This window comes from Magallana gigas, chromosome 3 (assembly GCF_963853765.1).
Source record: "Magallana gigas chromosome 3, xbMagGiga1.1, whole genome shotgun sequence".
Taxonomy (NCBI): domain Eukaryota; kingdom Metazoa; phylum Mollusca; class Bivalvia; order Ostreida; family Ostreidae; genus Magallana; species Magallana gigas.
This window is the reverse complement of record NC_088855.1, coordinates 45,581,678-45,597,457: the sequence shown is the minus strand read 5'-3', so window position 1 is coordinate 45,597,457 and position 15,780 is coordinate 45,581,678. Positions and strand designations below refer to the sequence as shown.

Genomic DNA, 15,780 nt, shown 5'->3' with positions numbered 1-15,780 from the left:
TGTCAAACATCAAAAACGGAGTTAACGTGTTCATAAATAAATAAAACGAAAGGAATGAAGCAACATTTGAAACTAAACTTATACCAATACAATTAACATACACATTTTAGTATGTAAACAATAACAAGACTCCAGAGTTGTTCGAACACAAAACACATAATTTCAAAGTTTGTAACTTGCTTGCAACTCGATATTTAACCTTTGATTTTGACGAAGGGCAAAGATACCCATATGAACCGTTTTAGGCATTAAAATGGCACGGGTCATTAGCGGATTTGTTCATGTGCGGAATCTCCTCGCTTTGCATTAGGATAAAAGACAGTTCACTATTTCATTTATAAATAACACTGGGCTGGGAAGTAATGCCAGTGCCAAGGTGACAATTTTGCATCCGTCTAAGCCTCTATGCATGTGTCAAAAAATGAAATATATCATGCTTGAAGAATTCATTACCACTTTTTATTGATGTATTTCACCTGTTAGGTGAGAATTTAAAAAAAAAATAAATAATGCATGTAAATCCATACAAGAAAATCATTTTCTCATAGGAAAACGATTTTCCTATGGATTTTTAGATCTTTTTTTGACCGAAATATAAGAACTTTCTGTAAGAATTCAAATTACGATAGGATATTAATCATGCAGACTCCCACACTAGGATTTCAAAATCCGATAGGAAATCTCAATCCCCTGTAGGAGAAGCCCTGTTTAAATTAAATTCCGTGTAGAAAATACATTTTTAAAATCCTTTTAGAAATATAATTCCTGTATGATTTTTAGAAAATCTTACAGGATTAATCTCCAAAATATCTCGTCGGAAAATTATTTCATCCCAAGGGAATTATTATTTCCCCACGGGATATATTAATTTTTAAGGTAAATATCCCATCTGTCATATACAATTTAACTACTTTCAAAGATAATTCAATAAAAAATGATAGTAAAAAAACACAATACATCTTCTCTTCAGATACATGGCCTTACACAGTCTTCTTTCACTGGATACAGGGTTATGTCTGTCCACTTTTCTAAAGATAACAAGACATGCGCAGATAGAATCAAAATAACACAAAAGTGCAACTAAAATCTGTCACAGGATTTTTTTTGCTTCGTAGTGTATACACAATATACATTTACTAGAATGAAAAAAGTACATGTTTTTGCATTATTTGAATTGCCCGGCCCTCTCTTTCTGTCTTGGTTGGCTAAAAAGCGTCTTTATATAAAAATCTATGGAGATAAATGATATAAGTTAAGGTCGAATGATTAATTTAAAAATTGTGCAAGATTTTCCAAGAGACTTAATTCCAAGTGGAAAAACAATAAATCTCCATAAGAAATCTGTGTTTTTCTTCCGGTGAAAAGAGATGATGTGTCAATGATTTCAATTTTATTTCTTTTAACAGATATGTTTTTTGGGGTTTTTTTTGTTTTTTTTGAAAACCGTCAAAATATGGCGAAAACATTAAGTTGGGACACACACGTCACAGTATATTCTAGTATATATTCAGCATGTTCAGTAGAGCTTGAATTAAAAACCTTAACAATTAAGGGCCCGATGATCTTGGACCGGCAATAAGATTAGGACTTTTGCTTTTGACAATAAAAGTAACTGATTCTCAATTAATTTACCATCTTCCAAATCAAGGTTTTCTGATCCGCTCAGAAACCCTAAATTAAAGTTGGTTTGGGAAGGTGCAACTGATATTTTTAATTCTATAGTTATAATTTAAAAGAGGCAAATAGTATGTTCGTTTCCTAATTAAGGGTGAAAAAAGTATTGCAAATAATTATATTAGCAGCACACATAATTTTTGTGTGGAACACGAAATGATATCTACATGTATATTTCCTATTTTGAAACTATCCCTGGTCACTACGTCTACAAACCGGAAGACATTTCGCTCATACGGAAGTAGTATGGCCGACAAATGAGAGCAACTGTTATCAACGCTAAAATGACATTAGGGACGTAAAACATATTCAAATGACCAGTAGTTTGTTCTGTTCGCATTTTAATTAATACTTAGATGTTTTCTACGAAGATTAGCTGCAGCTATTTTAAAAATCGTTGATAAATGGTCGTGGACAACATGAAATGGGATCGTGAAACTTCAACTTCGACTAAATGACAATAAAAAAGATATTCAACCCGGATATAGAATGGATATACCAATCATTCTCAGTGAGTTTTTATACTAGACCTTTAAATCAACTGCTATTCTTAAGTTCCCTTGTTTTTTTTATTACATTTGCAATGTTATTATCTGATACTGGGTTATGGTATGTCCCAGCTAAATCAGCTGATTTAATCAAAACGTTTTAAAATAACTATGCCAGGACCTAAATTTATGTAGTATAAATGTATTTAATCAAACATATGACAATTAAATCAAAATGAATATTAAGGTGATGCATGATCAACTCTAAATTATTACATGTAATTGTTGATTTGACAACATTGTAACCCCATCTACTCTCAAACTTTAATATCACATTGGGTACCTCTTTGAAGGATGCACTCATAACAATATATGATGTATTATGTATTTGGTTGAATTTCCATTTTCTTTTTACATTGTATGCTTTATGCACATCAAAGAAACATTGATAAACTGGGAACACTTTACAATAGGGGCCGCGGGATTCCGCGAGATTTCGATCAGTTGCCAATATCTGTTATTTATGTCTCTGGCCAAACATTATGGTTCAATTGTTCGATTACTTTTTTAGAGGTTGGGTTTTTAGGTTTAGTACTTTTCAAAGGAAGAACCTTTTCATAGGCCTGATGGGAATGTTAGAGTGAAGCTTCTTTTTTTTTTAATAAGATAACTTGAATGTGTGAAATATAATTTTAGAAACAACTAACTATAGCTTATTATCTTGAAAATTGTAATTTATTTTTAGATTATAATTACACATGGTTCTACCATTTCAGAATTATAAGACGTAAATATGTCACGTAAATTTATGAAGAAAAATTTTTTAAAAATTGTTGTCGAGAATGCCTTTAGCATATTTAGACCTTTAAGATATGCACTGAACAGACTCTCTCTCTCTCTCTCTCTCTCTCTCTCTCTCTCTCTCTCTCTCTCTCTCTCTCTCTCTCTGATTCAGCATTATTTATAAAGGATCACATATTGTTCCTTTTCTGATTGAAATGCTTATCTTATTTTACATCACATTTTTTCTTTTTCAGGATATTGCATATTATGTGTTTTCATCATTAGATTCAGTCACTCAAAGGGTAAGTAGATGAAGTGTTTTAGTGACCTATTATATATGTAAAAATAGTTAACATGACTCAAGGAGGTGTTTCATTTTTATCACTCAATCCAGCTGTATCTAAAAGGAAGAACATATAAGCCTAAGTTGTAGCAAGATTTCCTGCTGTCACAATGAAAAGCAAACTTATAATTCATTTTACAATTTGATCATAGCTATTAAATTTACAGTGCATACCACATGTACCAGATGGCTTTCTGAAGAATTGGGGAATATATGTATTTTTTTGTATTTCTACTTGAGCTTATGCGATTGAGCAATACTAATGAAATAAGAATCAGTGTAGAAGTACAATTTAAATGTCCCTTAAAATATCAGTGTACCTGTTTATAGTGATGCTCTTGACTGACTTATATACATGCATGTACATGTACATGAAGTGCATACAAGTAGTTGTTACACACACAGTAACCAGTTTCACTCAAATTGACTTTTTTCATTAGAGCTTAACATGCTGCGCACACAATCACATTATTTAAATATTAAAGATAAAGTAACAGGTAATTTTAAAAGAAATGTACAACTTTTGGTAGCAAGGTAATAAAAGAGTTAAGATAAACATATTGTATATAGAAAGGTATTTGCTTCTAATTTCTGTTTTCCTTTGTTTATTGTTTTGTATTACCGGTAGTTTCTATGATAATATATCATCAGTGATTTACCAGTATTTATAAATTTCTCAGATTGTTTTCACGATGAATACAAAGAGGAAACAGAAATCATAACATCAGCAGGCTTTCCTCTAGGATATTTACCCAACTCATGCTCTGAGTGGTTCATTACTGCCCCAAAAGGGCAGATCATTACCTTGAGGTAAGGCAACACAGATCAGCTTGTATCAAATGTAATTGATGTTTTGTGCTTTCTATATAGGAAAAAATGTAAATGTGCAATTTGTCTTTATCAGTAACAGGCATTGGCCTTGGAAATTTTTAGTTTTTAATCTGTGAATTATAGCATCAACCAGTAGACTTGCACATGAAATTCAGGTCAGGGTGTCTTAACTTTAGTAATATTTCATCTCAAAATGAACAAGGGAAAAAGATGATTTTAATGTGAACTTAATGTTTCAAAAGTCCAAGTTGGCAAATTAAAACATAATAAAAAAACGACCAAAAATGTTTTTTGGTGATATCACATTGAAAAATGGAATGGATATTATGTTTAATTATGAAATATGAATTGATTCTATTTACCTTTTAGTTGGTATCATATTCATTAATTTCTGCATATCAAAGTTAAGAAATGTTTGTTGCAGCATATTCCTAGATATAGAGGTCGGTGATGATGGCTCTTGTAATCGAGATGCTCTAACTATTGGACCGGAACCAGTCATGGAGTTATGTGGAAATAACAGACAACTTGTTTATATTTCTAATTCATCTCATGTTTGGTTGAAGTTCTACACAGATGGATTGATATCAGGAAAAGGGTTTAAGATTCAGTATATCAGGGGTAAGAAACAATCACTGTATATTTGGATATAGAAATCTATGTAAAAAAGATAATATTAAATCACATGGTCACTAAGTGTACGTTGTGGTAAAACTTGCCTTATTTAGTGTAAAGATCTTGTGAATGTGTTTAGGTTGTCTTTTTGGTTCTGATCCATTACATTATGTCAAAATATAAAAGCCCTTTTCTCAGATTTTAAGGCTAGAAGTGAATTTTATAAAATATGAAGCATTTTCTTGGCATTCCATTTGAAATCATATATAACCATATCTCTTGTACAATCTCTGACATGTTCTAAATCTAACGTCAGTCTGAACTGAGTGTATTTGACTAAATCTTACCTCCTGCTAAATTGTAAGAAAGTCATTGGCTAACAGCAGTCACATGGAGACTATGTATATTCCATACATAGTCAGTAGGAAATATTACCCCCTTCGAGCATTATGCATCCTTTTAGAGCATTATAACGTCAGGTTTCGTACTCAAATTGAAACTTGTAATATTGTTATGAAAGCTTGATTTCCATTGTTTTATTTACTTTTTATCATAAAAAAAAAAGACAGTCGGTAAGATATAATTGTTACATGGTTTGTAGTTGACTTAATATGGTTTATGCATGGTCAGTAAATTCCATTTGGGGGCTCGAGCTCCCCTCTTGCCCCATATGGAATTTACTGACCATATATAAACCATATAAGTTCAACTACAAACCATGTAACTAATAGTATTGACATGCTTTGTGACAATGGATATTTTCTGTCAGGTCCTCCTCAAGGAAATTGTAAGACAGACCAGTTCCGTTGTAACAGTGGCAGATGTATACTGAAGAAGTGGCTGTGTAATGGACTAGATGAATGTGGAGACGGCAGTGATGAGAATGCAAAGACGTGTCCTTCAGGTAAAACCCAGAGCTACCCAGGTGTTTATTGGGTTCCCTGAAATGTATTCTATGATACGATGTAATGTCATACATTACACCTGTTTAGAAGAGTTAAGTAAAATGTTTTATGAAATAAAGGATATTAAACTATGATTATTGGTTGTTCGTAAAGTTTTATAACACATGTACTGCTAGACAATTTTTATAAATCTCAAATACCTGTTATGCTTGTATTTGTAATAGCCAATTTAGATGTACGTTGTTGAGGATAACACTTTAACAACGAGTGGTAAAGCAAATGTGGACTGTAGATGATTTAGGGTTTTATGGCTCTCTTTAATCTGAAAAGGTGTAACTATATAAAACTGTAGAATTGGTATTTATTGATTGTGTTCACTTCTATATTATTTGTTGTTGATAATTTGCAGCCACTGATATTCCAACATCACCATCCAATATTAACTGTGGTGAAGGATTTTTCCATTGCTATTCAAACTTAAGCAGTGCCTTCATTTGTCTGCCTGAAGCCAAGAGATGTGATGGCAGTGAAGATTGTTATAGGGGACTTGATGAACAGAATTGCAGTAAGTTACACCCTCACAACCTCTAAATACCCTGGTAATGCCAAAAAAACTCAACATAATAATTTCTTGATTTTGGATATGAAAATATTTCATGATTTGAAATGATTGTAAAGTGTTTTTAACTGTCTTCAAATATAATAAATGTTTTTAAATGTGTGTGTACAAATTATGAATACTAGTTATACACTATATGAGATTGAAATTTATTTATAATACTAAAATATCAGTGTTTACAATGAGCACATCATTTTGTTCTCTGGTTTGCTATTAAATTAAAACTCAACATTCAATCTAAAAATCTAAATTTTGTAAAAGATTGTATGCTTGGAAACATAGATTCATGGTCTCTTCTTACTTTTTTCCCCAGGTATCAACTGCAACGCTCACATTCATAGTGAAGATGGATATATAACATCACCTCTCTACCCCAGAGATTACCCTCCTGGAATGAACTGCAAATGGACCATCCACATGCAGATCCCCAGTGATCGTATACAACTCAGGGTCGTTGACTTTGCTGTTCAGGCCAATGCTGATAGTGACTATCTCATAGTGTATGATGGGAAAGAAGAAGAGAGTGATCAAATTTTAGGCACATTTTACGGAAATCACATTCCTCCTTCCAAGCTGGAGTCCAAGTCAAATTGGATGACTATTGTCTTCCATTCTGATGATAGCTTTTCCGAGAAGGGCTTCAACTTTACATATCAGAGAAAAGGTATGTCACTCAGAAAAATATAAAATTCTGTTCAAAAGGGGGGAAAAAAGTATTTTTTGGTTAAGAAAGAACTATATATGATAAGAGTTAAATTTGGCCCCCATAATTCGCCATTTTTTAAGTGTTTCGGGTACAATAAAATGTTAAATAATTTTTTAGAAGAGTTGATATAAAATATATTTTTCATCTATTTATTTGATTTATTTGCACTCACTGGCAGTATATGACGCCAGAAGTGACGCCATTTCTATAATTTAATCAAAATCAGCCAAAAATTGACATTTTTCTTATCTATTTACGAATGGAAAATATAGAGCGCATGCTTGAACAAGGAAAAAAATACTGTCACTTATTACTCTTGGCTAGATAGATCTCTGATTAAAATATTTTATTTGTTCAAGAATGCGCTCAATGTTTTCGGAAGGAAAAACTGCTTGAAAACAAGCTGTTTTACGCTAAAAATGCAGAAATGGCGGGAAAAGGTTGTCTTTACAATGTCATATTTCTAAATTGCGGGCACTTGAACCAAAATGAATATTATGTAAACACATCACATACATATCTGTACTAAGAAAACAAAGAATGATAGTAAAATGATGATGTCCATTTTAGGGGGCCATTTTAGGCCCTTATCATATATAGTCCTTTCTCAAAATAATTTTTACAAACTTGCATGTACATGTATGCATGGTGCCTTTAATCAGCTGAAAAATGTGGTGTTTTGTTATGTTTAGGACTTTGTCTGTCAAACCAAGTATCCTGTGGGAATGGTGAGATTGATTGCTTTGATGCTAAGGACAAGTGTAATGGAGTCTGGGACTGTCAGGAACATGGAGGGGATGAAATACACTGTGGTAAGAGGCAAAAGTTGTGTCTCTGATATTTGCTGGATATTAAGCTATAACTAAAGCAAGTCTTTACAGGTTGTTCGTTCAGGTACAAGAGTTAGACAAGAGTTAGACCCGAGTAGATTTAGAAGAAATTCTGGTATATAATCTACACCCCCCCCCCCCCCAAAAAAAAAAGATTATATTAACTAGTACCGGTAATTGTACCAACATTTTCAACAATAGTTATTCTAATAATTTATTTAATTATTAAAAACTAAAGTGTACATTTTCATAGACACTAAGCAATTTTTGATAATTTTGGAAACGTATTCAGTTAATTATTAATAGCAGCAACAATTGATTCAGGGAGATGGCAAATTAAGTTTTAAGATCTTGTGCCCAATCCCACTGTACTTGTTTGTGTTGCAATGAAATATATTCAAATGAAAGAATTCAAATATATTTTTAACTGCTTTGTATGTATTTAGTATGAAAGCATGATGAAAATATTATTGTAGTATAGACTCAAAACAAATACCGTTAATGTTAAGTTATTTTACTGTAATCCAAGAATAAACTTACTCATACATGTACTTGAAAATATCTTTCAGACTGATATTTGCTGTGTAGAATTTGTTGATCATTTACTTGCTTGATTTCTGTTAATATTTATTTATAATAATGTGTTTTATTGTCCAGAAGAATTAAATTGTACATTTTGTTGTTAAAGAAAATTTGCTTGAGCATTCTCATTGATTTGAAACAAAAATTGTAGGAAACTGTAACACTCTGTACACCTGCGGTCCGGGAAGTTCCCAGTGTTATCCAAGGAGTCACCGCTGTAATGGCGTAGGATTCTGCTCCAACAAAATGGATGAAAAGAATTGTTGTAAGTTCAGTTATATAACATGTAGGAAACTCATCAGCTTAGCTTTACTGTAGAGAGAAAAAAAACAACTTTTGGGTAACTTTGTTTTTTATGAAATGTAATTGGAGTCATTTCTGATTACAGGTATAAAATTACATGTTTCAAATTTTGCATCAGTTATTTAAAGCATATTCTGTAAAAGAATTATCATCATTTCTATCATAAACTTCTGATTTGAGTATGAATTTAGATAGTTTTTTTCAAAATTTGATCTATTCAACTGTAGCTCCATCTTCCTGTGGAACACATAATGGAACATTTTTGTGTCAGAATAAGAATTGTGTGTACGAAGCGTGGATCTGTGACAAGACAGATGACTGCGGGGACTGGAGCGATGAAGTGGACTGTAGCAGTAAGTCATAGTCTTTGTACCTGACTGTAGCAGTGAGTCTTATTCTCTGACTGTAGCAGTAAATCATAGTCTGTATTTGACTGTTGCAGTAAATCATAGTCTTTGTATTTGACTGTAGCAGTAAGCCATAGTCTTTGTATTTGACTGTAGTAGTAAATCATAGTCTGTATTTGACTGTAGCAGTAAGTCATAGTCTTTGAGTGTTGCAGTAAATCATACTCTGTATTTGACTGTAGCTTTAAGCCATAGTCTTTGTATTTGACTGTATCAGTAAATCATAGTCTGTATTTGACTGTAGCAGTAAGTCATAGTCTTTGAGTGTAGCAATAAGTCATAGTCTTTGTATTTGACTGTAGATGTAAGTCATAGTCTGTATTTTTTTGACTGTAGCAATAAATCATAGTCATTGTATTTGACTGTAGCAGTAAGTCATAGTCTTTGAGTGTAGCAATAAATCATAGGTTGTATTTGACTATAGCAGTAAGTCATAGTCTTTGACTTTAGCAGTAAATCATAGTCTGTATTTGACTGTAGCAGTAAATAATAGTCTGTGTTTGACTATAGCAATAAGTTATAGTCTCTGATTCTAGCTTTATTTGACTGTAGCAATAAATCATAGTCTGTATTTGACTGTAGCAGTAAGTCATAGTCTTTAATTTTGACTGTTGCAGTAAGCATAGTCTTGTATCAAGTCAACTGTGAAATCAAAATTCTGTTTTAAAAAGTGGAAAGCAAAAACATCTACACACAGGATGTTAGTTGATTTTAGTAAAATCAAGAATATGCAACATACTGTAGATTCCTAATTAAACGTGAGGAAATAAGGATAAAAGTTCTGCTTTCACGATTTTATGTTCTTGCGATTTGATACAAAACAGGGGGATCCCGGAATTAAGTACTCATGAAATATAAGGAATATACAGTATAAGATGAACCCTATACAGTTACAGCTGTCTTAGTGTCGTTTGTTTATACCAATTAATCTGATTTTATAGAATCTTTTGTAGTTTTTAAAGGAGAATTTTTCATGTCTAAATCTGTTATCAATTTGTCAAGATCATCTCCCTTCTACCAAAATTTATTTGTCCTGTAATAAATTTCTGGATCCACGCATTGGTCTGACCAATTTTTCTCTTCATAAAAGGAGTTGATTTGACTATTTCATTGAACACAGTAATATGGATAATATCAGGTTGTATATCCATTCCATTCACATCCATAATATGCATTTTTTATGAAACACTAGTTCATGTTAAATATTAATTTAATAGTCTATGCTGTCTAAATTGTTACACTTACTCATCCATCTTTTATTTGCAGTCATGAAAATATTTTCATTTTAACATTTCAGGCAATAATTCTCTAAAAAATACTAATCTATTTTGTCTTGATTTTAGGAGCAACCAACTTGATCATCATTGCAGCTGTATCTGGATCTCTTATCTGTGGGTTGTTGCTTGTTGTTGCTCTAGGCTGCACCTGTAAATTGTACAATTTGAGACAACAGCAACTCCATGGTCCACGACATGAAACGCCCCTGTCTCGGGTGTACGCAGAATTCATGAGGAGAAGGGCTCCTCCACCATATCATGAAGCCATGTTAACCTCACGACCTTATGAAGAGGCCCGAAGAGAGTACATGGAGAGGTTGGGTCAAACAGAAGAAAGGTCAAGGTCTTCTGGTCGAAGACCGAGACTTAATAGAAGAGGTAGAAGTAATCGCAATAGGCATTCACAGGATCAAAGCAGTGATCCTACACAAAACACAAATAGTGAAAACAATAGTGAAGAAAGTGCTAATACATCAGTAACTGCTATATATCAAGAAAACACTGTGAATAGTACACATTCTAATATAGAAAGGCATTCCTCCAGATCAGCTCTTCTTCCCAGCGACAGTGGAGACTCTGACACAGAGAGTGAGTTGGGCACTCCAAGTGCAGACTCGGTACGAGTACATTTTTCGGAGGAAACTGGAATATCAGCTGAGTTTCATCGACGCAACTCTCCAGGAAAGGAGGTCACTGAAGGTGAAAATTCATCAAATATTCCAAGAAGTAGTCCCTCTACTGGCCCTGATGTTAGTAGTCTAGATAACGCCACCATAGCATCCTGTGATAGTGTTGATCCTTCTCAAGAGGAGGATAAAAATAAACCAAAAGACATCAGCAGTGCTTTGACTCTCCTTGAAGAAAACCCTCCATCCAATTCCAACCGTGCTTTATTTATTCCAGAAAATGGTCAAAACCAGGGCAACGTGGATAGAGGCAGACATGATTCAGCCGGTTCACTGAATTCAACCGGTTCAGACAACCCGTGGGGGGATTTTACCGGTTCTGAAGCAATTTGATGCATATCAGGTCATTTCAGCCAACAGATTTGTTATATTTTTAGTTTTAACCCTTATTGCACTGAGTTTTAGAAAATAAGTTGTTAAATTGCCAATTGGGTTGTTTTTTGTTGACTGTTAGGTGCTTTTTGTTTTATTTTAGAGTCTCGTACTGATTAAATCAGTTTAGATATGGTTTTTAATGACTCATGTATTAAGAATTTTGTGCACTAAATGTATATCATTATTAGTTTTGATGTGGTTTTTACTATTGTGATTTTTCTTTCTTTATATTTCTCCACTTTTACTATTTACCAACCTGTAACACAAAACACTATTAGTGTAGACATATGATGAAAAGTGATTCTTCATTACATTAATGGTAATCTCCACTTGCTTAATCAGTGAACCTTAAAATACAAACATAGTACTTTTGATTGTATGCCATTTTAACGGAACTCTGATTATGGAATGTATGAGAGACTATTGTAAGGTTAATGCAAGTCAAAATAAATCTAAACGCACTTGCTCTGTGCATTGCCTGTACTGAGGAACTGTAATGAGAATTGCAGATTATGATTTTAATTAGTAAGTTGTTGAACATTCCATTTAAAAGGTTCAGAATAGGGTATGCAGTTTTTGTAAATTTTGGGCTACACTTTATTCATGTGTCTTATATTTTGTGGATTAGTTTCTTTTCAAACTTTAAATTTTCATGCATTCTATTAGTATATCATGCAGGAAAGTTTCCACAAAATGCCAGTCACTCTTATTTTCATCATTATTTGATGCACCCAACTTTTTTGGGATTTCATTGTTAGGTCAATTGAACTTAATCCACATTTACAATAAGAATTTTTTTTTTACTTATCATTTAAAGTGAATTTTCCACCCAAAATTAATGCCCAAGCAAAAAAATGAAGCAACATATGCTTCAAAATGAGAATTCTGAAACCAAATTTTCAGCCTGCAAAATATTTTTGTGTTGAAAATTAATATGCTTTGATACACCAATGATTTAAAAGCTTAGCTGCAGAATCTAGAATGAATCTTGTTGGCATTTCAGTTGCATTAAAGATTTGAAACATTTTTATGTGTGGAACACTTGCACAAGTTTCAGAAGGTGAACAAAGTAAAAAACCAAAATATGTGCTATGTACATTTGTGAAGGCATTGTTTTAGTTTATATCTGAACATGAAAGACATGTTTTCTAGTTACTTTATCATTTCAGAAATGCAATAAGTGTGTAAAGACATTCTATATGCTACATATTTCAGGACTAAATATCAATAATTTTCAACTTTGAATACAAGCCCTTGATGCACTGTTCCTAGCATAATTAAATTGTTGTAGCATATTATACATACAGACAACTTTTGTACATAAGGAATTGATTATTTATGTAACTCAAAAGTTGTACCTTATATTTTGATCACATCTTGATATATATTTTAGTCATATAAGGTTGTTTTAGAGGCATTGTCTGTAATTCAGCCTTTTATATGTGTAACACAAGCATCCTTATCTTATTTCATTCTCTTACCATCCAAACCAACTTCAATTATATCATCATGTCGTGAGATGCTGTGTTCTATTTATCTTTCATGTTTAGACATTGAAGCTTGTTAGCATGTGCTAATTGGAGACATAATGTATTTTAGGCAGCTTGTAGTCATCAAGGGCAATATTTCAAGTATGTTTTATTGGAAAAAATGATCAATTTGAAACCTTCATATTCATAAAATTGAAGCTTAGATCTTGTTTTTAGATCTGATTTTTTTGGGTTCTGCATGCAATTAATTTAAAATCCTTTTACATGCAAGTTTATTATATTACAAACCTCTTTGATCTCTGGCACAGGTATCCACAATACAAGGAGATCCTAGAACAAGCAGTCTCCAGGCAATGGGCCTGGTCGTACTTTCGAAAGATTCACAATCAAATAAGAATACAAACAGATCTTACAGGGCTATGAATTGAGATCAGGGGGTGGGGGCTGGCGTACTATATAACTTCAATTTTTCCTTATTTTCATATCAATTTTTTACACACTCCCAAAAAAGTTGGGGGGGGGGGGCCAACTCCATGATAATTCCATTTTTTATATGTAAATTTTAAAAAATTTGTTGCTGCCAGAAAAAGTGGGGTGGGGGGGGGCCTGGCCCCCCCTGATGCTACATGTACGTGCCTGAAAAGTAATAATGATATTTTTAGTATTCAAGTATACTGCTGCAATGTATTCTAGAAAATCATAAGTTTGCATCTTCACAAGTAGATATGTGTGAGCTGATAGTATAAACATGTGTGAATGTTTAGATAAATTAAAGTTATGAACTATGAAGTTATTGCCAACTCTTTTTACACATTTATGCTTTTTATAGAGAAAGAAATGAAAAGGAATGTTAGTGGTTGGATGGTTGGATGTGTATGAGTTCTAAAATTAAAACCACATCTTGCAATGGGAGAAGGCTTCTTGTTGCTTTGCTTAGTCCTTTGTTATCAGCTGAGATAATTTATGAATATAATAATAATTTACTTATCAGATATTTTGCTTTTTTGGATTTGTTTATTCACATTTATTCTTTTAGACACAATCTGACTGGCATTTTTTAAATTTAAAAATGAGTTGACCTAGTTTAATTATTTTGTGTTAATTTTATTTTGAGCATTTAAGCAATGGCAATTTTATATGGGCTTTTTTTTTTATATAAATTACAACAATCCACTTGATTACTATGTATTGCCTTTAAATAATCAAAGAAGACATTTATCATGCATCATTGTTAACATTGAAATAAAACATTGGAAAATGGTCTGCTTGTTACATTTTTTGAGTCACCTGAGTAACTCAGGTGACCTATTGCAATTGGGTTTTTCCGTCGTCATCCATTAACAATTGAATATTTTTAACTTCTCGAAAACTACATGGCCATTTCTTTTCAAATGTGATATTATGCATTTTTATTACATAAATTGCAAAATTTAAGACATACCTGGTGAATTGCATAGGACAGGGGCGTACAAGGCTTTATAAATCCGCCACTTAGAGCAATAAAAGAAATTATTCAAATGTTAATAAAATATGCATTTTTGGCTTGTACACATTGTTTATACCATAAATTTCACGATGCGTGTTTTCATTCTATTAACACAAAAGATATAGGTGTCCAAATTAAGCCACACGCCGTTTTGTGCCTAAATCTTGACCATTTGTTGTGCTAAATTGCAAATTTTTAGACGAATGGATCTAAACTCTATCCTAAAAGTACTTTAAAATTTATTAAAAGGATAACTTTTCATTTTTTTATTATTGTTTTATTAAAGTGGAGTCTAGCCCATTATGGGTCAAAATTCGTGGTCTTCACAAAAACTTCAGAAATTTATTTATAATTGTCATTTATAAAAGTGATTTACTCAGATTGATATGTGTCGACAAAGCTCAGTGTGATAGGCGGAGGAATGTAGACAGTACCACTCGGCTGAGAGGGTGTTCGAATCATAAGGTGTTCGAACCATAGTGGACTTTTCTTTTTAAATTCCGCGTTTTTGCTCCTTTCATGTGAAATATTATTTAAAAAAAATAATTTATGTAATAGATCTAGAATGATTTTGGAAAACATTTAAAACTCTTCAGATAATGACAAAAAATACATAATGCTCTTGCCCAATCCAAATAACGTTTAATAAACAATAGCGCCAGCACAGTCGGGGATTGTTTGAGATCACGTTGTAAAGAAAATAAACAGAAATGAAAATAAGAAGAAAAGTATAAGTGTATGTTTGTCAATGATCAGAGAATGCAGTTCTATAGTATACATGTACTGATAAACACGATTCTTTTATATGAAATTTACATAAATTGTTTAAATATCCTAGGTGCAGGAGATTCGACAGGCTTTGTCGCTCTTCTCCTTTCATGACTTGCCTTACAGAGGCTCCAGGGACAGGGCCAAAATTTAACCATTTTCAAAAATCTTTTTTACTTCTGCACATACTGAATTCATCATTGAGTAGACCAGGAAGCCCTCAACCAAAATTGTTTATTTCATGTCCCTTGGGATAAGGGTTTTGCCTCTAGAACAGGGCCAAAATGGTCAGTGTTCAAGTGTTTATGTATATACTAGTAATGTCTAAAAATCATCTCCTTTATATCTGCTAATACTGAATTGAAACTGGCCGCATGAAGACAGACGAAGACCAATATTATTGCAATATAGGTCACCTGATATTGAATTGAAAATACCCTCTTCGGCCTCTTGACAAACCATATACACACATCAAACGCTTGAAACACAAGTACCACATATACTAACAATGCTGGATGTTTTAAGGTGGTATGGGACACTTCGAGATATTTTAAATGTGAATAAAAAACATCATGTTCAAAATATAATCACCGTTTATAATATTCAAATTGT

The 15,780-nt window shown here is 32.6% G+C and overlaps 1 protein-coding gene across 1 annotated transcript; it reads left to right on the top strand.

Moving 5' to 3' along the window:
* The first annotated feature begins 1,893 nt into the window (after positions 1-1,893).
* Positions 1,894-14,175, top strand: LOC105328127 (low-density lipoprotein receptor-related protein 12). Its single transcript, XM_011428900.4, has 11 exons — positions 1,894-2,185; positions 3,200-3,247; positions 3,969-4,098; positions 4,544-4,740; positions 5,504-5,638; positions 6,049-6,204; positions 6,572-6,922; positions 7,657-7,776; positions 8,528-8,641; positions 8,907-9,032; positions 10,430-14,175. The coding sequence occupies exons 1-11, from the start codon at positions 2,164-2,166 to the stop codon at positions 11,380-11,382; spliced, it is 2,352 nt and encodes a 783-aa protein (XP_011427202.3). The 5' UTR covers positions 1,894-2,163; the 3' UTR covers positions 11,383-14,175.
* Positions 14,176-15,780: the final 1,605 nt, after the last annotated feature.

Bases quoted from the DNA above. Each gene is read 5' to 3' on its own strand.
- LOC105328127 (XM_011428900.4), top strand. From the start codon at position 2,164: ATGGATATACCAATCATTCTCA. The intron at 4,099-4,543 runs GTAAGGCAACAC...TGTTTGTTGCAG, and splicing joins GGGCAGATCATTACCTTGAG to CATATTCCTAGATATAGAGG. The intron at 4,741-5,503 runs GTAAGAAACAAT...ATTTTCTGTCAG, and splicing joins TAAGATTCAGTATATCAGGG to GTCCTCCTCAAGGAAATTGT.